Source organism: Trichosurus vulpecula, chromosome 4, assembly GCF_011100635.1.
Source record: "Trichosurus vulpecula isolate mTriVul1 chromosome 4, mTriVul1.pri, whole genome shotgun sequence".
NCBI classification, from domain to species: domain Eukaryota; kingdom Metazoa; phylum Chordata; class Mammalia; order Diprotodontia; family Phalangeridae; genus Trichosurus; species Trichosurus vulpecula.
The window spans coordinates 12,180,122-12,207,254 of NC_050576.1; the positions used below are offsets into that span (position 1 = coordinate 12,180,122).

At 43.4% G+C, this 27,133-nt stretch overlaps 1 protein-coding gene across 1 annotated transcript in view; it reads right to left on the minus strand.

Annotated features, from left to right (window-relative positions):
- The window catches only part of IL12RB2 (interleukin 12 receptor subunit beta 2), a 75,098-nt gene extending 52,995 nt beyond the window's left edge, over positions 1–22,103 (minus strand). The window contains exons 1-5 of the mRNA XM_036757806.1: positions 22,028–22,103; positions 18,320–18,607; positions 14,016–14,130; positions 2,580–2,761; positions 1,017–1,159 (exon numbers count right to left, since the gene is read on the minus strand). Of these exons, the coding sequence (XP_036613701.1) occupies positions 1,017–1,159; positions 2,580–2,761; positions 14,016–14,130; positions 18,320–18,607; positions 22,028–22,103 (804 nt within the window). The remainder of the gene's footprint in view (positions 1–1,016; positions 1,160–2,579; positions 2,762–14,015; positions 14,131–18,319; positions 18,608–22,027) is intronic.
- Between the last annotated feature and the right edge of the window lie 5,030 nt (positions 22,104–27,133).

The following is a 27,133-nucleotide window of genomic DNA, read 5'->3' on the forward strand; positions in this document are numbered from 1 at the left end:
TTCACCGCCTAACAACAGTCTGTATTTGACCCTAAGGGTAGTAGTAGGGAACCACAGCAGTTTGAGTAGGGCAGTGACACGACCAAAGGTATATTTAGGAAAATCCTATGTCTCCATGCCCCCTGAGAGGACATAAGCTTCTTAAGGACAAGGACTGTTTCATCCTTCGTCCGTGTGCCATGAATGGTGCTTGGGGATACAGTAGGTACTTAATAAGGGCCTGATAAATTGAACAGAATTGCCAATTCTCTTTGCTTAAAGACAAATCTGAGGTCTGGGCTGAAGCAACAAATTTCACTTGTTTTCAGAGATATAAACCATTAATTAGGTCACCCTGATGAAGCCTCGGAAAAAATAATAACTTGGGGAAAGCAATGTAAGTCATTTTGATTCAACAGGCACTTATTAAGCGCCTACCATGGGCCAGGCCCTGGGTTAAATGCTTTACAAATATTATCTCCTTTGATATAGGAGTGGATAGAGTGCGGGGCTTGGAGTCTGGAACTAGAAAGACCCAAATTCAAATCCTACCTCTTACACTTACTAGCTAGGCAAGTCCCTTAAGCTTCTGGGCCTCAGTTTCTTCATCTGTAAAAAGGGGATAATAAAAGCATCTCTTTTCCAAGGGTTGTTGTAAAGATAAAATGAGATCAAATTTGTAAAGCCCTTTGCAAACCTTAAAAGAGCTACGTAAATATTACTATTCTATGTGACTGATTATTTCAGTCATTAGGGATATGAAAACAAAAGAGCAGTTAATATCATTGATCGAAGTCTACGCCATCTACTAAGAGACGGAACCACACAGAACTTTCAGGAATGACTCAAATGCATATCCTTTAGGTCAAATCATCTCAGGGCCCCTAATTTTCAGATAGAAAGAGATGAATAGTAATGACAAAGAATTAGGTAGTCATATTGAAAATATCTGATAAAGAAACCTCTTTCCCACCACAAATATTACATACTTGAAGGAAAAGAGAGGCCCCTCTCCCATCCCCTTCTTGAAAGATTACCGTTTTCCAGGTGCTCCCATGGACCGGCCGGAACTGGAGGCGATTCAACACCACTAGCCCTTGGTCCTGCCATTGCAAGGTACAGAAGTTGGCCAACAAACTGGGAAAGTTAACTCTGATGTCACTCGGAGGAAGAGGCTTCACTAGTAACACAAATAGAAAAGGGAATTAGCCAGCAGTTCTAGAGATCACCACCAGGGGTATTTGAAGTGTAACCAACACTATGGAACTTATTTCCCACGAGCACAATTAACTTCATTTGGTGAAGTACCATTTGTGGTGAGAGAGAAGATGATGTGAGTTGCTAAATGATTTCCCCACCCCACGCTCCATAACCCACTCCTGACTTTTACCAATTAGACAATGACTACCATCGGCCCTGGTGGTGATTTCATTTAATCCACAATTTCATGCTTCAGTAGATAAAGAACTTGGATTGTCAAAGGCCTGGGTTCAAGTCTTCCCTCAGACACAAAATGAAGGTCTGAACCTAGTTAAGTCATTGAAATTCTGTTTAGATTCTCTAAGACTCTCAATTTTTTAAAAAAAGCTAATGTTCATAGGCAGAGGGATTTCCACACTGGAAGTTCCCTATACTGGTGAAATCATTGGTCTGGCCTTTTTTTTTTTAAATTTAAAGGCATTAGTTCAATGGAATATAGACCATATGGGGGAAATGACCTGCCAGGCTGGAAAGAACACAGGAGAAACAAAAGAGGAAGAGAAAGAAAGAGGGGATGGTGCCATAGAACAACGAACACAGGACCCTTGGTGGGGGAAGGGCTAGAAATAGAAAGGAGAGGAGGAGAAAGAAGGAAGGTGTAAAGGATGGCATGGGCAGGGGGTCACCAAGGAATACAAGCACATGAAAATAGAACGATTTCCTGAAATCCTCGGGTGCCAAATACAACAACCACCTCTCATACCCCAAGATCCAGGCATTTTATCAATGTCGGCCAACAAACATTTAATAGAACGTAAAGTCCTTGAGGGCAAAGACTAGTTTGGTTCTGTCTTTGTAGCACTGACACCTGGACCAGTGTCTGGTACGAAGTGGATGCTGAATAAAAGCTCCTTGAATCAAATTGATCTGTTAAGTCCCTGGTCATACAGAGGTGAAGACAAAACTGTACTTGCCCTCAAGAAGCTGACATACTACTGGGAGGAAACAACACACAGTTAAGTATAGATGTGTTCATTTGAAGGAGGAGAGAATGTGAGGGAGTTGGGGAGTCATCAAGACTTCCCATGAGCATTTTGCACAAGTGGAGTGTTGCACAAAGTCTGGGGTTCCAAGAGACGAGTCAGGAAGCCTTCTGGGTCCAAGGGAGACAGCCCAGACGAAGCAATCCAAGAAATAGTTACCTTATTAAGCTCCTGCTATGCATGAGGCATGGTGCAAAGGTGGACAAAGTAGCATAAAGCTAGCCTAGCCTCTCAAGAAGCTTCTTCATTCTCTTGGAGCCCTTATCTGGGAGCCACAGGGGAAGACAGCTGAGAACTCCCAGCGGCAAGTGTGGAGCATTAAGTGAACCACAAAGATGGTGGACAAAAGACACCCACCTATGTCCATAAAGGAGAACACCAACGGGAGGGAAGAAGAATTCCCCAGGCTGTTCGAAGCAACAACTTTGGCTGTGTAATTGGCTTCGGGAGAAGCTGAGCTCAGGCTTAGTCCAAGATCCAAGTCATCATGATACGGAGCACATTGTTTCTCCAAATTTAGATTGTTTGGCCCCATCAACCTACAAAGAAGAGACATATTAGTGCCTGTAAGAGGCAGGACCTCAAGGCAGGAGCTGGGAAAAGTGGTTTCTCATCCTTTCTAGGACACTTCCTAGCTGGGTGATCCTGTGTGGCTCGGCCTCCTCATCTGTAAAATAAGGTGGGATGGACGAGGTGATCTCTGAATTCTCTTCCAGTTTTCCATCACTACTACTACCACCACCACTACTACTGCTAACATACTGCTGCTGCTACTACCACCACTACTACTACTACAACTACTGCCACCATACTGCTACTACTACTACCACCACTACCACTGCTACCACCACCACTACTACCACCAGTACCATTCCTACCACTCCTACTTATACTACTACCACTACAATTTATATTTCCATGGCACTTAAAGGTCATAGGATCCTACAGGTCCAGAGCTAGAAAGACTTCAGGGGCAAACTCGTCTAATCCTGTTTTACAAATGGGGAAACTGAGGCCCTTGAATCTAACTTGTCCTATGACAGGTCTAGAGTGGAAAGGGCCCTCAAAGGCTACCTCCTCCTTTTACAGAGGAGGAAATTGAGGCAGAGGTTCAGTGACGTGTCCAGTGTCCTACAGCTAGGAAGCCTCAGAGACAGGATTTAGATCTGTGTCTTCCTGGGTTAAAGTCCAGAGCTTAAGTTTTCAAGTCACTTTTCTCAAAATAAACCTGCGAAGCATTGGTCAGTTTTCCTACCCCGTTTCACAGAGGAGAAAACTGAGACTCGGCTTAAAGGGACAACAAGATAATTTGGGATCAAAAAGAACCTCTGAGACCATGTAAGCCAACTCCCTCATCTACAAATGAATGGACTGAGGTAGCTGAAATGATTTGTCTGGAGGCAGTTAAATGGAATCAGGAAGATCTGAGTTCAAGTCCTGCCTCGGACACTTACTAGCTGTGGGATCTTGGGCAAGTCACTTCACCTCTGCCTCAGTTTACTTATGTATGAAAATGAGAAAAATAATAACAGCTTCTATCTTAGGTATATATCCCAAAGATATCCAAAAAGGGAAAAGGACCTATTTGTGCAAAAATATTCACTCTTTGGGTGGCTAAGAATTATAAATCAAGGGGATGCCCATCACCTGGGGAATGGCGAAACAAGCTGTGGTATATGGTTGTAATAGGATATTATTTATTGTGATGTAAGAAATGACCAGGAGGATGATTTCAGGAAAGCCTGGAAAGATATACATGAACTGATGCAAAGTGAAGTGAACAGAACCAGGAGAACATGATACACTGTAACGGCAATGCTGTTCAAGGAGCGGGGGACCTTGGGAAGGACTTTGCTATGCTCAGCACTAGAATGACCCAAGACGATCCCAAAGGACTGAGGATGAAGCACACTCTCCACCTCCAGAGAAAGAACTGATACTGACTGAAGACAGACTGAAGCAGCTATTTTTCACTTTCTTCTTTGTCTTTTATCTGAGTCTATCTACCTGTACAAAATGACTAATACGGAAATGCTTTACATAATTACACATGTATAATCTGTATCTGATTCCTTGCCTCTAAGGGAAGGGGGAGGGGTAAAAGGGATGGAGAGACAGAACCTGGAGCTCAAAACTTTAAATACAAATGTTAAAAAAAATAAAAGAAAGCTAAAAAAGTAGCACCTACCCCCCAGAGCTGTGAGGATCAAACAAAATAGATGGTTGTAAAATGCTTTGAAACCCTTGAAAAGCAAAACATAAATGCCAGCGATTACTATTGCTGCTGCCGCCACCACAGCAGCCAAGGTCCAAAAAGACTTTCCTTAAGTTGGAAGAGGAGTCGAGAACTCAACGGAACAAGAACATTCAAAAGATTTTGACAAATAGGCAGACATTCACAGAGTACAGATGGAAGACAGCACTGTTTAGAGCAAGAGAAAGCAAAGCAGGGGAGACATCTAAGGAAGAGCCAAGAGACAGAAGTCAAAATGCGTCGTGGTGATGCATCTAGCATTCCGAGCAAGAAGGAAGGCCCAGGATCCAAAATGAAAAGCAAAGTTCTCAAGTCGTGCTGCCATATTGGTTCCCTGGGGCAAAAGATGCTGAATACCAGCCATGGGAGCAAGACAGAATCATTGACTTAGATGAGACCACTCTGAACAAAGGATCTTCTCAGCCATCCCTGCTCCAGAGAAACTTCCAGACTCGTTCTGTTGCCAGAACCTATTCTGAATTTGTGCAAGAGTTTTCAGAGGCTTCCAAATCTGATGACAATTTGGGAACTCTCAACTCCCGAAAAGGATCCTCTTCACCTACCAGGCTGTGGGTCTCCCCATCTTCCCTGGAGTGGTTTTGACATCCCTATAGTTTAGATTTGTTCTCACTTGAGAAAACGTTTAAACCGGTGACTGGATTCCACAAAATGTCTGTGGCTTCTCATCCTAGCTAGGGACAGAGTCCTCAGCAATGTTTATTCACTTTACCTGTGGTGTGACAAAGCCTCGGACTTAGAAGACCTGGATTCAAATCCTCCCTCTGCCACTTAGAAGTCATTTTAACTTCTCTGTGCCTTGCGTTCCCTATTTGATAAATGGGAGTAATGTATATCTGCTTACTTAACAAGGTTCTTGGGAAGAAGGTTATAAAGTGCCATGTAAGTATTTGTTGTTGAAACAATGAGTTTTTTAAAAATAAAAAGAGCCAATTAAAAGTGTATTAGAAGAACAAATGTTCACGTTCTTCTGTGTAGCCAGAATGGACTTTGTTTTCTTTGAATGACTCAGCTTGCCTCGTTGAGCTTCCCTGGACTCGGGGGCTTGCTCTTCCGGGGCAGGAGGCCCACTGACCATGCCAGGGATCGGAGAGCTTCCTGTGTGATGAGTCGTGGGGCTGGCTGAGGGGAGGTGTGTTAACGTGGTCTACGCTAGGGGGAGGGGCCAAGTCAAGAACCAATCGGCCCTGGTCGTTCAGGCCGCGCTTGATGATGTCAAAAACTCTATAAGAGGGGAGAGGACAGCTTGAAGATCCTCCTTTCCTTTTCCGGTTGGAGCCAGAGACGCCTACAGCCGAAGCTGAGCTGCCGGTAGCAGAGCTGACTAGAGGCTAGTGGGTAATCTTCTTACCGTAGAGGGGAAGCATGTATACAATTTTGCCTTATACCATCTCGCTTCTCTGTGGCCTCCTGGTTACCCTTGTAAGGCGGACTTATTGGGCCTGGAAGCTTTTGATGAAAATATCAAAATGGGGATGCTGGTTTGTGGGCTTGTTACTGTGGAGTGTAAATACATGCTTTAGTTCTCCTGCCTTCTGCCTAGAGAATTCCTTATATCCTGTGGTTCTGGACCTTTTAGGCACATATGAGATTCTCTTTGAAATCATAAATTCTGCCTTCCTAATATATTTGGCAACAAGGTGGATGGGATCGCTAGATATAAGATCTCTATTCAGAAGCAGAAGAACTTCAGAGGAAGAGATGAATATCCCAGGGTGGGAGGATCCATTTTATTCCTCCTTAGCAAAGCAATTGGCTAAAAAAGCCGGACCCTGTGAAAACTGGGAACCAAGGCTACAGAGAGGAGATCCTAAGGATTTGGAAAGGTGTTTACAAGAGGTTGGGATTCAGCCAGGGGCATCACTATCTAGGCAAAGCTGGATAGTGTTATCAGCCTACCGGCTAGTATATGAAAGATTGAGATTAAGTGAAAGAGATGGGGGCACTCCTATCCCACAGCAAGAAGGGGAATCTCAGATAGCAGGAGAACAAATTGCTGCTCAAGAACCCACTGACTCAGATGAGAACGTTTCTATTAATGTGGCTAGGAGCAACAGGAGGCCAAATAAGCCAAGAGTGCATCCCAACTCAGCCCAGACCAAGCCTGACTGCCTGCTTTGTCCTTGCCATGGTGGCAGGGGAAGCGAGTGGGGGGAAAATGAGACAATGTTAGGGGCTGAGACAGAAAACGCTACTAGGGTTCAGGACATCCCTCGCACAGAGAATGGGAGATGGTTAAATACTCAGATAAGCGTTTGTCCCGTAGAGAGGAGGAGGACAGAAACCCGAGGTGGCAATTTAGTTACGAGGGAATATCAGGAAGATTTCTCACCACAAGAGGTCACAGATATTTTGAGTAGATTCAGCCAAAGAGTAGGAGAACCATTAATATCTTGGATGGTAAGGCTCAGTGATCAAGGGGCCAGTGGAATATTAGTAGATAAGAGGGACTGTATGAGATTCATAGGTATCAGCCACGATCCTCTAGTTCAGCAAGCTTTTAGGGTACATCATCAGCGAGGAGATGATGCTAGCAGGACTACTCTGTTGGCATTAGCTGCTGCGGGATGCAATAAGAGATGTACTAATGATTCTATGTGGCCCACTGAGCACAGACCCTGGTATTCACTTAAAGATTGTATCATGAGACTAAAGGAGGAGGTAATGAAAACTGCTATTATGACAGGAACTGCAGACAAATATTACAATGATCCCATAGGAATCCCTCACAGGAATTTAATAATTAGGACAGCTCCCCCTGCTTATAAACAACTAATTTTGAATCTGTTACTTGGGGAAGTAGGGACCCATCTTACAGAGGTGATAAATAAGATTTTACAGTTACATGACTTAGGAGACTGGGGAAGGGATAGATCTCCTCGAGAGAGAAGGGTGAATAGCCAGCAAACTTGGTGCCAAAATGGAGTGACAAGAAAAGAAATGTTCACTGCTCTATTGAGAGCAGGGGTAGGCTTTGAAATGATAGATGGCATTCCAACCAATGAATTGTACAGGATGTACCGAGATAAAGGACTCGATAACAGGAGAGATAGGGAAATAAGAACTGCTCCTGCAAATGCTACAGATGTTGAACCTTCATACCCAAGTGAATCACATGCTAGGGAATACTAGGAAACAGGCCAGGCCCCAGCCCAAATTAAGGAAATACATAAGCTGGATTGCAGACCTCACATTAAGTTGACCATATATTGGAAAAATGGGTCAAGTACAGTAACTAGGGCATTAATAGACACTGGGGCCGAGGCCACCCTTATCTATGGGAATCCAGACAAATTCAGCCATGGAACTCCTATTACCATCACAGGACTAGGAGGGACTAAAATATCAGCCAGACAAGTTAAATTGATGATGAAAATTGGACAGTTGCCCAAGAAAGAATATAGTGTGGTTATTGTGCCTATTCCTGAATGCATCATTGGAATAGACCTATTGAAGGGTATGACCTTAAATTTACCTAAAGGGAAATACCAATTTGCTGTGAGGAAAATAGGCATTAATGCAGTCTTAGTGGGGAAAATCAAGATGGATCCAATCACTTTGCCTGAACCTTCTAAATAATTACTTTGAGGCAATATCGTGTGCCAGGTGGGCAAGATGAAATTGCCAACACTATAAGAGAATGTGTTGAGGCAGGAGTGTTAGTCCCTACAACTACTCAATGGAACAACCCTGTCTGGCCAGTCCGAAAGTCAGATGGGACATGGAGGATGACAGTAGATTATAGACAGCTGAACAAAGTGACTCCTCCCTTGTATGCTGCTGTTCCAGACACGGTTACTTTAATAGAGAGAATACAAAAACATGAAGGGACTTGGTATGCAGTTATTGATTTGGCCAATGCCTTCTTTACGATCCCAATAGACCCCAAGCAATGGAACCAGTTTGCTTTTACTTGGCAAGGCTGACAGTATACATTTACACGCCTGCCACAAGGATATATTCATAGCCCAACTATCTGCCACAGGATTGTAGCTGAGCATTTGGATGAATTAAAGCTACCTGGTGTACAGCTTACACATTACATAGATGACATCATGATACAGGGAAAGAATATAAAAGAAGTGGAGGAGAGTTTAGCGTTATTAATTGACCATATGAAAAGCAAAGGATGGGAAATCAACCCCGCAAAGGTTCAGGGGCCAGCTCAAACTGTAAAATTCTTGGGGATACAGTGGAATAGAGAACTGCGAGAAATTCTCCCACAAGCTCGACAAAAAATTCAGGATTTTCCCACCCCTACTAATAAGAAAGAGGCCCAAAAGTTCATAGGGCTATTTGGTTATTGGAGACACCACATCCCACATTTGGGACAGATTTTAAAACCCTTGTATAAAGTCACCAGAAAGAAATATGAATTCGATTGGGGCCTTGAACAAAGTAGAGCTTTTGAGGAAGCAAAGGCTGCTATACAATTAGCTCTGGACTTATGGCCTATGCAAAATGGGCCAGTGGAGTTACAAGTGACTGTACAAGATGACTATGCAAATTGGAGTCTGTGGCAAAAACAACAGAGCCAAAGTGTACCTTTAGGCTTTTGGTCAAGGAAACTGCCCTCATCTGGAGTGCAGTATACACCTTTTGAGAAGCAGCTGTTAGCTGCATATTGGGCTTTAGTAGAAACTGAGCAACTAACCCTGGGTCATGAAGTGATATTAAGGCCTGGAATTCCAATTATGACTTGGGTAATGAGTACCCCAGCTTCTCACAGAATTGGACGTGCACAAGAGGCAAGCATAATCAAATGGAAGTGGTATATTCAGAATAGGTCCAGAGCAGGCAAAAGTGGAGTCTCTGCTTTACATGAATCAGTGGCGAACATCGGCACTGAGAGAAACGAAAAACCCCTTGAATCTAAGCAACAGATGGTGCCATCCTTAGTGAAATGGAATAATGGGTATGATGGACTAAGTGTAGAACAGAAGAAACATGCTTGGTTTACTGATGGGACAGCAAAATATGTAGGACAGAAGAGACATTGGAAAGCAGTAGCCTATAACCCCTGTACTAGGCGAACTCTGGAAAGTTCTGGGATAGGGGGAAGTAGCCAATATGCTGAACTGATGGCAGTACATCAGGCCATCAGAATGGAGAAGGGAGGACAGTGTCATATATTCACTGATTCATGGGCGGTAGCTAATGGATTAGCTACTTGGATGCCTACATGGAGGAATCAGAATTGGGAGATTCATGGCAAACAAGTTTGGGGTAAAGAGTTATGGGAAAATACATGGGACATGTCTTTGGTTACGGATTTGTCAGTTTTTCATGTTGATGCTCACGCGACCCTGACCACGCCAGAGCGTGAGTACAATGCACACGCGGATCGACTAGCAAAGATTGCCACTGAATGTATTGTCCCTACTCCAACTCCAACTGATGACTCAGCCTTAGCAAGATGGGTCCACCAGACTGCCGGCCATTTAGGGGTCCAGGCCACCCACCGATGGGCACAGGATCGAGGCATCAGTATCTCTCATGCGTTGTTAAAACAAATAACAGAGGGGTGTTGTATATGTCAATTAGAAAAAGAACGAACTCTTCCTAGGATAGTAACTGGAGAAATAGCAAGGGAAAAGTTCCAGCCCAAATTTGGCAGATAGATTATATTGGCCCACTACCCCAGGATAAAGGATGTAAATATGTATGTACGTGTGTTGACACCTATTCAGGTGTACTAGTGGCTTGTCCTTATAAGGACGCAACTCAGAAAAACACCTGTAAAACCCTAGATATTGTAAGTTTATACTATGGAACCTCAATGCAGATTCAAAGTGACAATGGGTCACATTTCAAGGGCAAAGAAGTGAAAAGATATTGTGTGTTGAACAATATAGAATGGATATATCGTATTCCATATTACCCGCAAGCATCTGGGCTGATTGAAATGAATGGATTGTTGAAAGAACAGCTGAGAAAATTAAGCTCCAATAATTCACATCGACATTGGAAGGATAATTTGTCTATTGCCTTACGTAATTTGAATAATAGGCCCTTAGGGGGGAGTACACCTCTAGCGAAAATGATGACCCCAAATTTGCAGATTAGAGAACAGCAAACACGTGAGATCCAAAATATTGAATTTTGGACTGTGAGGGAAGATGTCCCCCTACCATGTCCAGGAACACCTGGTTCGGCAGGATATGATTTACATTGTATAGAGAATTTTAGGTTGAATAGGAAAGAGATAAGAAAAACCCCTACTGGAGTATGTATGAGAATCCCCAAGAATCATTTTGGACGGATATTAGCTAAACCAGGATTAGCAGCTCAAGGAGTACATGTATTGGCTGGAGTGATAGATTCGAATTATCAAAAAGAAATTGTTGTGACACTCCAAAATTTGGGTGAAAAACCTGCACAATTTGGTAGGAATGATAGGATAGTTCAAGTGATTATTATCCCCTGTGAAAAAAATACCCTTTGTGAAAACTGACCCTCCTCCCAAAATAACTACTAGAGGGGCAAAAGGGGCTTGCTCCATTGATAGAATAAAGTTGGGAGCTAAGGTATGGGTAAAACGGAAGCCAGACGATATTCCAAAGGATGCAGAAGTCATAGCCCATGGGAAGAACAACACTGTAACAGTTGTCTATTCAGGGGAAGATAATTACCAAATCATGCCCCTGAACCATATATTTTACCATGAATAGGGCTATAATATTAGACTCACAGACCCCACAGGTATGGCTGATGCTGGTAATTGACACAAGCCACTCAGAGGGAAGGTGACTTTGTGTGATTAACAGATGAAAGCTTCTACATCTGGGGAAAGGCTGGGAGGACAATCCTAGTCTATCTAGGATGGGATTCTCCTGGTTTCCCTTGTACATCTGGGGAAAGGCTGGGAGGACAATCCTAGTCTATCTAGGATGGGATCCTCCTGGTTTCCCTTGTACATCTGGGGAAAGGCTAGGAGGACAATCCTGGTCTCCATCTAGGGTGGGATCTTCTTGGCTTAGTTTCCTCATTGTGTTCCATTTAAAAAGAAGCATTTCCCATCTGAGTTTGGCTCTGATATTGGATCTCTGCGTAACTGAAATTTCAACTAAACTGGAGATGATTTTATTTGAAGGATAATAGCCTATACTTGCCTACTCTTTTTGTTCTCTGTTTTAGTTAACCTTGTCGCTAGTCCTGTCTCCTTCAGGTTTAAGCGCCCTGCAGTTTCCGGTGACTGCCTAAGCATGTAGCATTCTTGGAATTCCTGCCAGCTCGCTAAAGAACTGAACTCTGGAATGGGACTCTTTGGGGCAGGGACACCTCTACATCCAATTTCAGCAAGAAGCAGCTATGGAAAATGAGACCTTCATCCATTACCCCAAGATTTTGAGCCCCAATTGTTTGAGGGGGGGGATGATGATAGTGTTCTGTGTACTTATTTTGTGTTATCCTTGCTATATTGTTTTATTGTTATATTATTGATCCTATGTAATGGATACGAAGATCTAGGGGTGGACATTTGAATTATTAATAATTATTTTGGGATGATTGATTGAAGAGATTATCTGGCTGGGATCTAGGGGTGGATCACATTTGAATCGTAAACCAATATTTGGGAATGTCACTGAATGATATGTTTTAGTTTCCTGCATAATTGGATCACAATGTTCTAGGATACATAATTTAATTTGAATTATGATTGGATTGTGCATCCTAGAACATTGTGAGGGGTGGAGTGTAGCCAGAATGGACTTTGTTTTCTTTGAATGACTCAGCTTGCCTCGTTGAGCTTCCCTGGACACAGGGGCTTGCTCTTCCGGGGCAGGAGGCCCAGCGATCATGCCAGGGATCGGAGAGCTTCCTGTGTGATGAGTCGTGGGGCTGGCTGAGGGGAGGTGTGTTAACGTGGTCTACGCTAGGGGGAGGGGCCAAGTCAAGAACCAATCGGCCCTGGTCATTCAGGCTGCGCTTGATGATGTAAAAACTCTATAAGAGGGGAGAGGACAGCTTGAAGATCCTCCTTTCCTTTTCCGGTTGGAGCCAGAGACGCCTACAGCCGAAGCTGAGCTGCCGGTAGCAGAGCTGACTAGAGGCTAGTGGGTAATCTTCTTACTGTAGAGGGGAAGCATGTATACAATTTTGCCTTATACCATCTCGCTTCTCCGTGGCCTCCTGGTTACCCTTGTAAGGTGAACTTATTGAGCCTGGAAGCTTTTGACGAAAATATCAAAATGGGGATGCTGGTTTGTGGGCTTGTTACTGTGGAGTGTAAATACATGTTTTAGTTCTCCTGCCTTCTACCTAGAGAATTCCTTATATCCTGTGGTTCTGGACCTTTTAGGCACATATGAGATTCTCTTTGAAATCATAAATTCTGCCTTCCTAGTATATTCTGTAAGATCTGTCTGTGAATAAGGTATGAACAAATGCATTCAGGTTGGGGTGGGGGGACCTACTACTGCTGCTGCTTCAGTTCCTTGTGAGCAGCGAGAAGCCCTTGCTATACTCGGGACTGGGTCAGTACCCAAGAGAGGAACAGCGCTTCCATTGGAAGCAGATTGGTTGGAAGAGCTGAGGATTCAGAACCTGAAGAAAGTGATTAGGCTGGCTCCGTACTGGGAAAGTGCTTCTACAGCCAGGAGCAGAGAAAAGCCTTTGCCCCTGCTGTGGTGGAGACCACCCAGAGACTTGGCTCCAGTTCCATGATGCTGAGGCAGTGAACGGAGGGCCCTTTGAAGGCATCCAGAAGTGGAAAGAAAACCGGAAGGTCTTCTGAAAGTTTGAGAGAAATGCTTCAGATCCAAGTGGCTTCATTAAGTGTGTTAGAAACCTCCTGAAGGAGGAAAGACGAGCCAAGCTCTCACTTCTGCTGCTGCTACAATGAGGAGGCTGAACCCAGTGGTCTTGGGATTCCCTTCTAGCTCTCTATCTAGGATTCTACAAACTAGATTAAAAACAAGACCAAAAAAAAGAGACAACAAACTCTGCCTCCCTTTCCATCTGGGAGGAGTTGGGTTAAGGGTGCCTGGCCTGAGGATCGGGGACAGACTTTTCTGAGGAGGGGTCTTCAGGAAAAGAACAGAAGAAAGTGACTTTTCATTGTGTTCACAGGCAGCTTAGCACTGGGGATGTAGCACTGGAAGACAGGAGCCCCAGGTTCAAGCCCCAGCCCTGTCCCACATCATTGTGGAACCTCGGCTGTTGTAGGAGTATTAATAGATAACTAAAACTCACTCTCAGAAGCCACTGAGTTCAGCCTCCTCATTTTACATTGGAAGAAACTGAGATCCAAAGAGGTAAAGGCAGTTTGATGAGGTCCCTCAGGCAGTAAGTAACAAAGGCAAAATTTGAACCCAGGTCTTGGGACTCCAGGATCAGTGTTCTTTCCATCATTCCTTGTTTGTTTGTCCTTTGTTTTTGAAGAGGACCAGTGACCATCATGGGCAATGTCTTAATTGGATTTAAGTGAGGCAGCATTCCTTAGGGACTCCCTAAAGCCCCATCTACTGGGTATAAGAGACCTGGTGTAAGGGAGCTCTGGTAGGGGCTGCATCACTCACCGAAGGGTGTGCACGGTGTACAGGTGGGTGTCTCTTCCTTTATCCCAGGTGCAGACCACGTTCCCGAGCTCTCCGAGCTGACTACAGGAGAGGTTTTGGGGCTGCTCTGGAGTGACTTTATGAAAAAAGGAGGCAAAAAATGGAAGGTTAATAAGTACAACATCTGAGTCTTACTGAAAGGGTGGTGTACGTAGATTAATAACAACAACTAACATTCGTATAGCGCTTGCTATACAGTGCCGGCCACTGCTAAGAACTTTCCAATTGTCACCTCATTTCATCCTTTCAAATCCCTTGTCAATATTATCCAGTTAATATTCAATACCATGCAATTATTAAGTGCCTAAAGGCCAGACACATCACATACTTGATATTGAGTGAGGGAGTCGTCCTTAGGCAATGAGGACCGACGTCTGCTCTGTGACCTGTGGTCAGGGGACCCTGAATCTTGATGGAAGGACCCCGGGGGTCACCAAGTCCAATGTGCTTATTTTACAGATAGGAAACCCCTCGAGCTGAGCATGGTTGGAGGTAGAGGCATATGTGTGTAAATTACTTAGTTATTTGGTCCCTACCCTGACCCTAAGAAAACCAGGAAAGCAGCCAGATGCTTGTTAACCCTCTACAGGTGCTTTCTTCCTCATGGTGGTGACAGGTTTGACAGGCATGAAGCTACACTCCAGCTGCAGATGTGCTCTTAGAAGCCCCAAGCTCTGATTCTGAGATCTCCTGCCCCAGATGCAGCATTCCTTCTTCATTCTGTCTCTAGGAAGGGGCCTCCTGGACTAAGCCATCTCGTGGACAGCCTTGTTACCTACTCAATACTTTCTTAACTTTGGGTCTGTGGATTTGTTTTTTATATTTTAGTATAATGGGCAAACCTTGTAATCCTCTGTATTTTATCTCATGCACCTTGAGAAACAATTTTCTGAGAAAGGAACCATAGACTTCACCAGGCAGCCAGAGGGGTCCGTGGTTTAAAAGAAGGCAAAGAACTGATGGGCAGAGATAGAGCCCACGTGTAGGCCGATGCCAGAGGGCAGTCAGGCTGTGTGGGAAGATCCTTCCTCCAAATGGAGAGAGACCGTTGAATAAAGGAGGCACCAGACATAAAATCATCTTGAAAAGCTCTAAATTCTATGGTTCTTAAAACAATTCTGTGGTTCTTAAAAGCTCTTCTGTGGTTACCTAAGGTCCTAATGTATTTTGAGTTTCCCACAGCGGAGATAATGCCAACCAGCCACTAATTCTGAGCCCAGAAAGAGCAAAGGTCACCTGGTTATTACAATTCAAACAGAGGAACAACCTAGTCACAGGAAGGAGGGGAGAAGGGACTGGCAGACGGCTGCCCCCAAGATCTCTGCCTAAGTGTCAGGGTTACTCAGACTTGTGGTGAGAACACTCAGAACCCTACTGCGGCCTGGAACGCCCGTGGAACACTCCGCTTTACTGATGACATCATGGCCAGGAGTCATTCAGAAAGAAAAGCTTACTTGCTCCCTGACCAAGGGAGGGGGATGGCATTATTACATCAAGAGAAGTTAAGCTCCCTGTCAGTCAAACCTTTACTAGGTGCTCCTATGTGGCAGGTGCCATGCTAAGCACTGGGGCTTCAAATAGAGGCAAAAACCAGTCCCTGCCCTCAAGGAGGCCACAGTCTAATGGGAGAAACAACATGTAAACAAATACATGCCAGCATGCTAGAGACAGGATGATTTGGAGATAATTCAGAGGAAAAGCACTAGAATTAAGAGAGGTTGGGAAAAGCTTCTTGTAAAAGATGGGATTTGAGACTTAAAGAAATTCAGTAGTTAGAAGTGAGAAGGGAGGGTGGTCCCAGGTCTGGGGGCGGGGGAAGAGAGAAAGAGAGAGAGAAGGAGAGAGAGAAGGAGTGGGGGGGAAAGAGAGGGAGGGAGGGAGGGGAGAGAGAGAGAGACAGACAGACAGACTCAACAGCCATCTATTACTCTGACTTTTCCTAGAACAACTGTCTCAGTTCAGAGTATCAGCCTGTAACTTCTCTTGAGTGTTTCTAACACTAACACACATACATACACATACATACATACACACACACACACCCCATTGGTCTCTATGGTTACCCCTCCATGCAGGAGCCCATGACTTGCACCAGTGAGCCAGCCCATTAAATTCATCATGAAAAAACACTAATGGAGAATTGGAGATGATTATGTGGATACAGACAAGGATTGAGCAAGAACCCCCGGCTTCCTTTAAGACTCGGATCAAAAAATAGCTTTTATTTTGTGGTGGCAAAGAATTGAAAGCTGAGGGAATGCTCGTCAGGTAGGGAATGGCTGGACACATCATGGTGCAGAAACGTTATTGTGCCACAAGAAATGATGAAGGGGATGCTTTCAGAGGAACCTGGAAGACTTGGATGAACTGATGCAAGGGAAGAGAGCAGAACCATGAAACAGCAGCTTGGCAAAGCTGAATAACTTTTGAAAGACTTAAGGACTCTGGTCAGGCAACGACCAGCAACATCAGAGTTCTGACAATGAGGCATGCTTCTTGATGGAGAGGTAGAAAATGATGAATACACCATGTGTGTTTGGACACAGTCAATGTGGAAATGTGTTTTGGTTGACTATGCACAATTGTTATAAGGGTTTGCTCTTTTTTTCCTTTCACAGGGGGAAGAAGAGAAAATAAATGTTTGTTGGAAAAACCAACTAATTTTTTTAAAAGAAAGGAAAAGGGGAAGCTAGATAGTACAGTGGATAGAGTGCTGGCCCTGGAGTCAGAAGCACCCAAGTTCAAATCCAGCCTTCAACACTTAGTAGTTATGTGACCCTGGGCACACCAAAAAAAAAAAAAAAGTTAAGAACAAGGGAGAGAGAAGAGGAGAAAGAAAAAGAGGAAGAGGAGGAGGAAAGAGGAAGAAAAAGAGGAGGAGGAGGAAAGAGGAAGAAAAAGAGGAGGAGGAGGAAAGAGGAAGAAAAAGAGGAGGAGGAGGAGGAAAGAGGAAGAAAAAGAGGAGGAGGAGGAAAGAGGAAGAAAAAGAGGAGGAGGAGGAAAGAGGAAGAAAAAGAGGAGGAGGAGGAAAGAGGAAGAAAAAGAGGAGGAGGAGGAAAGAGGAAGAAAAAGAGGAGGAGGAGGAAAGAGGAAGAAAAAGAGGAGGAGGAGGAAAGAGGAAGACGGCTCAAACCTCATCTCCTGAAGATGGTCTTTTCCAGTTCCCTTGGCTGTTGCCGCCCTCCTCCAAGGTCACTTTCCAACTGCTCTCTCTGTATCTTGTTTGGCCCTATTTCTGTACATCTCATCTTCTCCATTAGAATTTAAGCTCTGAGGGCAGGGATAGTTTTTGCCCTTTTATTTTATTTAATTTTTGTATCCCCAGTTCTTAGCACAGTTTCTGGGAAATAGTAAGCACTTAATAAATGCTTGTTGATCAATTTGCCACTGGCAGCCAACCTCAAACAGCTGGGAATATTCAAATGACTTCTTGGGTAGCAAAGTAGGGACCAGGAAGAAGGTTGGGATTCTAGAGAAGAGGAAGGCAACGTGGCTTCATAGGTAGGAAAACAGCCTCAGAGTCAGGCAAACTGGGCCCAGGCCCTGCCTCTGATACTGCTGGCCATGTGACCTGAGAAGGGGCTTTCAGTCCACCCCGACTATCTCAGAAGTCGCAGAGGAGCTACTGATTCTCATCAGTTGATGGCGTTTCTTCTGAGAGTTCCTGACACCCATAAAATCTGGTTCTACTCCTCCTGCCCTGCCTCCAAAGCGGCCGAAAACCTAACAGCAAAGGCATATAATGGTAGTCATGGCAGAGCAGTCAGAGAGGCTCATCTTTTCGTAGATTTAGAGATGGAATAGACTGGAGAGGTTATGTTGTGCCATCTCTTGTTTTACAGAGAGACAACTTGTCCCAGCCAGTCAACGAGCATTTACCAAGTGCCTGATGTGCTCTGAGAACCATGCTAGGGACACAAAGCCCTGAAATGCACCAATCAGACCTCGAAGGCTTCAGGACCAGAGGTCAATTATCCTGACTCCACTCACATCCCAGTGACTTCTAAGACCAAGACACCCCGCTCCTCTCCTAGTCATGCTCCCCTATATGTATTGGCTTTTCTTTTGAAAGGGATTCTTAACCTGGGCTCTAAGAATGTTTTCCTATATATCTGTGTAAATGCCAGGCTTGAGATTCTAGCATTCCCAATATTGGGATGCACAAAAAAAAAAAACCTGCAGTTATCTGCTATTTTGATCTTTGTTTATCCCAATTGAAGTGCCAAAAGTCCACGAAAGCATTAAGACGAAAAAAGCCTTCCTACCTCCAGCAGAGATGTCAGCCCCGCACACTTGACTCTCCATATGGCCGCTGCACGAGACCTTGCACACGAACACGGTTGTTCCAAGGGGGAGATTGGAGACTTGAATGCTGAGCAAGTGGCTCTTCAGAGAGTTAATCCGAATGTGATTTTGGTAGAAGGTTAACTTTTGGAAATCGGAAGTGCGTGAGCAGCCTTCTTTGGGTTTCAAAGAACATGAAATATTGACCGTGGATCCCAACAAAATTGTGCGGGCGGGACTCACAGTTACGACTCCCTTCTTGCAAACTTCTGCAATAAAAAACACATGGTGATGCTCAAGGACACTTCCAGGGGCTGGCTTTTTGAAAGATGGCAGATGTGATAATTTACACATCCTGGTGACATCATTCCAGCGAAATCCTAGAAGCACCTTGAGGTATCAATCCCAGTTTATGCCAGTTTCTCCATGAGACACAAAGAAAAATGTATACAAGCAATGGGAATTAGGTTAAATTAGTAGAGTCCTTGAAAACACCAATAACAATAAACAGTGACTTCAGTGGAAAAACATGGTAACAATCCCATTCTATAGCCCTTTTAATTTAAAACAATATTATTTATTTTATACAATATTTCATTTGAGCCCCCCAACAACTCTGTGATCTAGGACTATAGATATTATCATCCCCATTTCCAAGCAAGAAAACAGATCAAGAGAGAGAAACAGCAGAGCAAGTGGTAAAAGTACTTGTCCCAAAGAGTCAGAAGACCTGAGTTCTAAACCTGCTTCTGTCACTTAGTATCGTGAAGCTTTGGGCAAGTCATTTAACCCAAGAAGATTGGAGTGGAGACCACTCCAGACTCTTCCAACTCTGAAGCTATGATCCCACAACTTGCCCATGGATATCCTGATAGTATAAGAGGCAGGATCTAAGCCTGGATCTTCTTGGCTCCAAGGCCAGCTCTCTGCCCATTAGGGAAGGGAAGAAGCATTTGTATAGTGCCTACTATGTGCCTACACTGTGCTAAGTGCCTTTTTTTTTCTTTTTACTATCTCATTTGATCCTTGGGAGGCAGGTGCTATTATTTTCCATATGTTCTAGATGAGAGAACCAAGGAAGATGGAGGTTAAGTGACTTGCCCAGGGTGCTACCACTAATAAGTGTCTGGGACAGGATTGAACTCACACCAAGTCCCTACAATCTATCCACAGCACCATCTAATGTATGCATCTCACTGGTATAGGTTTTCAAAGTCTATGCCAGCATGCAGATCCCGGCATGCTGAAAATGTTAAGTGGAGTGGGCATGTATACCACATGTGTGGTATGGGCATGAGGGACAACCACTGAAAATAAAGATTTGGGGGTGGTTGACTTTGCTGTATTGCAGAGTATGTGTATGTGGGGGAGGCAGAAGTAAGAATAAAAGGCCTGGAAAGGTAGGAAAGGACTACTGGCTCCTGGAGGCAATAAGGAGCCACTAGAATTTATTGAATGGGGTGGGGGGTGACATGATCTGATTTCTGCTTTAGGAAAAGCACTTTGGTGGTTGGAGGATGGACTTGGGGGGGGGGGCGGCATGGCAAGGAGACTTGAGGCAGGCAGCCCCTTTAGTAGCTCTTGCAACAGTCAAGATATGAGGTGAAGGGTCTGCACCAGGAGGGTGGCAAAGTCAGAAGAAAGAAGGGGCAAATGCAAGAGCCACCACAAAGAGAAAAATCAACAGGCCAGGGCAACAAATTGGATATGGGGGTGGATAGGAGAGCGGAAAAAAAGTATTTCTCATTTCTATATTTATTAAATCATTACACTGCCTGCCCTGATGGGTTAGAAAGCCTACCAGCTTACTCAGTTATCCTCATTCACAGTAAGAATGTGATTTTGTTGGCAAGAGTACTTCTCCTTCTGCCCCACCCTTCACTTTGGTAGCCAGTCTTCAGGAGGTGCTATAGCAAAAGAAAATGATTATCCCCAGGTGGCCAACTCTCTAGAGAGCGGTAACTTCTCCCCAGACTCTGGACCCCAAAGTTGGGTCCTCTGACAATAGGTACAGTCTGTCTTTGAGTCCAGTTTTTCCACCTTGGGAGGACAGGTCAGAGCCTTCAAGAATTGGGGTTCCATCTATACTGAGATAAAGAGGCATCAGTGTAGGATTGTACCTCCCTAGGAAGGACAAGCTAGTCCAGCTTCTCTGGATTCCTCCAAGATCCAGCTTCATTCCTACCCTCAATCTTTACCACTCCTCCCCATGAGACTACCTTCCATTTAGAGATAAGACATATGCAGTTATCTGTGTATCAATCATCTCCCCTTAGCTTAGAATGTAAGCTTCTTGAAGGCAGGGATTGTTTGCCTTTCTTTGTATCCCTGGCATATATCAAGCCCTTAATATTAACTCACAATTGCTGTGAGAAATGAGCACTTCTCTCTTTTATTTAATGGTTATATTAAGACCTAGATTTTTCCCCTTTTCTGCTTCCTCATCCAGAAGCCAGAGTAGAAACTCTTTCTTAAAGATTTACCCAGGCCAAGATCTAATCAGATGGTAAAAGAAATTCTAACTTTGGGTTAATGGGTGTATTCCTCCTCATTGTGTTTGCGCAGACAGGTCTGGCAAGTGTTGATTCTTCCTTTTGTCAGATGGGCGATATGGAAATTGATGTCTCTTTGACCAAGATTTGGGTAATCCAAGTCATGTAATCCCAAGACCCTCATTGTAATATTCGTTTTCTCATTAATTGTTAACCAGAGTCAATTGCCACCCTTCAGGAACACCTGCTCTTCCAAGGGCATATAAACTGTGAGCCCACCATCATGACAGATCTTTGGTCTAAGAGAGGCTGCCAGATGACCAACCTTTTATTAATAAATGCTCTAGCCTTATTAATAAAATGATTAAATTACCCAGAAACTATGTCTCTCGGAATTTTTTAATCATCACATTTCATATGGCTTTAAGGTTTGCAAAATATGTATTTACATATATATATATATATACACATATGTATATATAAATATGTACTACATATACATATATGATAGACATAAAATATAATACATATAATTATCTCACTGGATCCTCACAAAAACCCTGTGAGGAAGGGGCTGTTATTATCCCCATTTCACAGATGAACATTGAGGCTGAAAGAGTCAAGTGACAGGCTCAGGGTTATGTAGCTTGTAAGTGTCTGAACCCGATTTGAATTTGACCTCAAGTTCAGAACTCAGCCCACTATTACTTTGGTTGCCTGATGGACACGCATTTGAAGGCTTATAACAAAGAGGAATTAACCTTGTTCTGCTTCACCCCAGAAAACCAACTAGAAGCAGAGGTTGGGAGGTGAGATCAGAATGAAACTTATGAAAAGGGCTGCCTGGGAAGGTGTGAGGTATGCTATGAGAAAGGCCCTTGCGGTTCTCTCCAACAACTCAGATTCTGTGACTTAGTTATTACAAGGTACAGCCCTTAAGAATTCCTCATCTCAGGTGGGTCCCTCTTGTTGGGCATTTTATCACTTCAGTAAAAAGTAGGGCTGTGGCACAACAGAATTAATAAGAGACTTGTCACACACAACCACTGGCAGAGATACACAAAAACTTATCAAGTTAGAGAACTAGAGATTGAATGCAAAGGAACAAGAAAAATGAATTCTACTGAGAAACATATTTAATCGGTAAATCATAATTTAGACCAAGGAGTCTCTGTTTATTTGACACACTATCCTTACCTATTTCTGCCTTCATTAACAGCCATGTGATGAATAAAATGAGGGTCACTGAGTAAACTCCAGCCGCATATGCCATGAAAGGCACACGATTCCTGTAGGTAATTCCAGGTTCTCTTTTCCCCCCTTATGAAGACAAAGCAAGCAAAAAAAAAAAATTAGCAAATTATATTTAGGCCTTCAGAAAAGTAAATATCTGCATATGATTTTAAAAAGATAAGTAGTTGCATTTTATGCAGATCCCCCAAATTCAGCAACTTAAGATAGTTTTAGACAGTCAAAAAAGCCTTTTATTCACCAAATTGTTGAATATTTTTTTTAAAAACTACATTGTGCCTTAGAAGCTCTTAAAGAATCACAGAATCTAAGACAAAAGGGACCTCAGCTGCCACTGAACCCAATCTCAGATTTGTGAAAAAGCTCCCTCCATAACATACAAGAGGAGGGGTCATCCAGCCTTTGCTTGAAGACTTCCAGTGACAGGGAACTCATTCCTTCCTGACATGGTGCTCAGAGAAAGTGGCAAAAGATTTTTGAATTTAGCATATTAAAATACAGAAAGTGAGATCTAGAAAAGACCTTACAAAACACAACTAGAAGGTACACTTAAATAAATACTACGAGAACAAGGTGTCTTAGAACACAGACTGTTATGTAAGGGACTTCTGAAGGCAGCATGTTAGAACATAGACGAGCTAAGAACATAAACTGGGAGAGCTAGATGGGACTCTAGAACCCTGGAAGTACTTTACAACATAGAATGTTTGCTCCACAAGAAACCTTAGAACACTAGAGTTGGAAGAGACCTTAGAACACAGTCTGAGCAACATGGACCACAGCAGCAGGCAAGGGCCGTTAGAACCCAGAATGAAAAACTGTAAGGGACGTTAGACCACAGAATGGGAGAAGAAAGAAGGCGGGTGCCTGAGCTCGGATGGTTCCCTCCTTCCTCCCATGTTGCCTAACACCTTGGCACAACAACTGCTATTTAGCCTCCAGTTTCCTGTGTGCACATCTCATCTCTCCTTAGAGAAGGCAAGACTCTGCCTTGTTCATTATCCTACCACCTCCCATCATCCTCCCTTGACTGAGGGCAGCAAAGTTCGAGTCACCAGCAGGTTATTTGTGTTCTTACAGCACCATAGGCAGAAACTGGCCCATTTGTTGGTAAAATGTAGCCCAAATGGAAAATTACAACAACAAAACATTCAGGACATGTCAAAACTCACTGAAATGGCAATCCCTTTGGAAAACCCAATAAAGAGACAAATACATGAAACAAAACCATGAAAGTTTTTAGGAGAAGCATCCCTAGGTCTACAGATTTAAAGTTGGCAACCAAGTCCAACTCCAGAAGATCTCACAAGGCAGGGAAATGGAGGACCAGAGAGGTCAAGTGACGTGTGATAGATTTGCAGCTGGAAGGTTCTTCATCCACTCTCCTCACTTTATTGGAAACCAAGGCTCAGAGGTAGGAAGTGGAGAGTAATCATTAATGCTAGGATTTGAACCCTGGGCCTCTGCCCCCAAGTTCATTTCCCATTGTCCTGTTCCAAGAAAGGCAAGTTGACTTGCTCAAATTCAAACAGATCAAGAAGCAGCAGCAGAGATGGAATTCGAATCTGGTTCCTTTAACTCCAAATCTAACAGGCAGAAAAAGAAAATAGAATAATTCTCCTGCGCATAGTACTCTGAGATGAGAGACAGCAACGGAATTCCAGGATTGCAGAATTTAGAGCTGGATGGGACCCAAGAGATCAGTCCCCCCATTTTATGGATGTAAAACGAAGTCTCAGAGAAGAAAAGTGGCTTAATCATCACTGATTCTGAACGGTCACGATGGTTTCTTCCAGTATTGGCCTGGAACAGTAGCTCCTTCACAGATAAGTTCACCCACATAACCTATAACATATGGAATCAAGTCACTCTAGAAAGTGATTTTAAATGCAATTCTAAAGTTGTCAATTGTCTCCAGGGGCTCCCCAAAGCCTCCCCTCAAAAAATGTTGAGTATATATTTTCTGCCTTGTGTAGAATTTAAAGAAAACTATGGTTTCTAATTTAATTATTTTAGATCAGAAGTAGAAATGTTAAAATCTGATCAGGACAGGGGAGGTGCTTGGCTGCTCTCTCAAGCCTATCAACTGACATCTTGAAAAAGATTTCCCAATCATTAATAATCAGATAAATACAAATCAAAACAAGCCTGACTGACACTTTTGTCTGGTCAAATTGGCCAAGACAGAAAAATGCATGTTGACAAGGAGAAGGGAAAGCAGGTCTGCTGGTCATTTGCCAGGGGAGCGACCACTTGGCTCAACTTTTTTGGAAAGCAATAAAGAACGACGTAACCAATGGCACATGCTGGAAGACACCTCAGTTTGACCAGACCAGGGCGTGCCTCGGAGTTGTTTTGATTTCTAATTTGAGTTAACAATTGAGAAACTTTTTCAAGCTGTTATTGTAGTTTGTATTTCTCACTTGGGGGAGTTGAGTGACCTGCCCAGGGTCAAACAGCATATATATATACACATACATACACATACATATATATATATACATATATACACATAAACATATACATACACACATACACATATATACATATACACATATATATACATATACACATACACACACACACATATATATATATATATATATACACATATATATATATATCTCAGAGGCAAGACTCGAACCCAGGTCTTCCCAACTGTAAGATAAATCTTCTACCCATGGGGTCTTGGCCTTTCCTAATGCATAGAGGCAAGACTAAATGAATGGAAAGGGCTTTAAGGCATTAAACAAATTTCAGTTATGATTAGGTAATATCTTCTCAGCTTTTTGGCTAAAGTCAAGAGAGGTCACAGCCTCACTGTTGCTACGTCCTATCAAAAGATGTGCGTGTGTGTGTATGTATACGTGTAGATAAATGTATGTATACACAAATATATATGAATTAATAATTTTATATATTTATCAACATTTATACATATTTTGTACATATATACACATACATATATGAACAAATGTATAGTATGTAATAATATATTTTTATTTCTATCAACATATTTATATATTGAACATATTTTACATGAATATGATTGGATTTAGTCATTTATATTTCTGACTTGAGATTAACTTTCAAATAATGAAGTTTAAATGCCACCACAGAGGTGGAAAGACGGATACAACTCTGTAATGATAATGATAGTAGCAACAAGAGCCACATTTATAGAGGGTTTTAAGGTTTGCAAGTTGCTTTACATACGTTAACGCATTTGGTCCACCAAAACGTGCAGTATAAATAACCCACATTCAGGGTAACAGACCATGAGTTTAAAGCAGAAAGGACTCTCCGAGACCATGTAAATCTAGCTCCCTCATTTTATGAATGAGAAAACTGGAGTAGGTACTAGGAGGCTGCCACTTGCTCAAGGTTGCCCGAGATCTGCCTGTAATAAGTAATTTATGAAACAGTTTCCTCCCCAAAGCCCGTGAGGTAGGTAGGGCACGGATCCATACCTCCATCTCACAGATGGGGCTCACCAATGTCAAGCCATCGGCCCAATGGCATGGTCCAGGTCATTAGTGGCGACACTCAAAGTCCTGAATTCTGCTATCTACCCTCCTCCTGCTTCCTCTTGGTCCAACTTTAAAATCCACTTCCTGAAGATACTGGCCTCAGGAGGAAATGAAGGGCTTCACTGCAGAGCAGATGGGAGCAGAGAAACAAGAAGGTTTCTCTTTACTTGCCTCTGACACAGCCTCGGGCCATTACAGACTCACAGCTTCCTCCTGAGGAGTTCAGAGCACTTTGGGACTTCGAGTAAATGGGGCCATTTTCCAATAAAGTGAAACTTTCCAAGAGCTGAAAGCATCCTTCGTGCAACCAGCCTTGAAGAGACAACACCAAAACCATACAGTAGCTGTACAGCCGGGCCAGAAATTCAAAGGGAAGGCTGCACTGTGACTCATCACTCCGACTCAGACACGCTGCAGGCAGGGGCTCCCTGGCTCTGCTGAGAAGAGTCATCTTCCTCACCTGTGCTGGACCTAAAGTTGGCCCACACAGACTGTGCTGAAGGACATCTTCCTGAAAAGTCCTTCTCCTGGAGAGAGCCTAGAAGTGTCCTAAACATTGCTTGTTGCTGCGCTCATCTGGTTCTTAACAGATTAACGCATCGTTTTCTACCGTGATGTGATTTTTGCTGCTTTGACCTTTCTGAGCCTCAGTTCTGTGAAACAGGGACGATGTCACATGTATAGACCCTCACCTCCCTGGGTTGTCTTGAGGAAGGAAAGCGCTTTCGAGACCACTATACAATACTCGAACATTTGATTTTAGGGCTTACTATAAACTAGGCATTGATGATACACAGATAAAAACAGAAACAGCCCCTGCCCTCAAGAAGCTTATATTCTCTCAGGGATGACATATACATAATTACCTATGAGAGACTTGTACGTAGATAATTACATGCAAAGGGAAGACATATACATTAATAATTACAGTCCCTTGGTAAATATTTGTTCATTGATTGACTACTATGGCAGACTGCTCCCCTAAAGCCCATGGTGCCATACAGTAGCAACTCAAGACTTTCCAGGTGCTTTCCTCAAAGAAATAGTGCAGGATTATTGTCCCATTTCACAGACAAGAGAGTGATGTTCAAAGAGCTCAAATGACTAATCCAGAGAAGGGTCTGAGGACAAAATTCAACCCGGCTCTTCCTGACTCCGAGTCTAGAACTCCAGACATTGTGCTGGTGGAATGGTGGGTGACATATTGGCCTTGGAGTCAGGAAGACCCGAGTTCAAATCTGGCCTCAGGCATTTAGTAGCCATGTGACAATGAGCCAGTCTCTCAGCCTCAGTTTCCTCAATGGTAAAATGGTGATAACGATAGCACCTCCCCCGCCAGGTTGTTTTGGGACTCACATGATATAAAAGTATAAGAGGCAATTTGAAAACCTTAAAGACACGTGTCTATGTATGTCCTTCTGTATGTTGTTATGCCATACGGCTTTTCACTAGGAGTTATCCACATTTTCCCAGGTCCTAGCTCCCACTTTTCTATTTCTGTACCCCAGGACTGTGGTTAGCT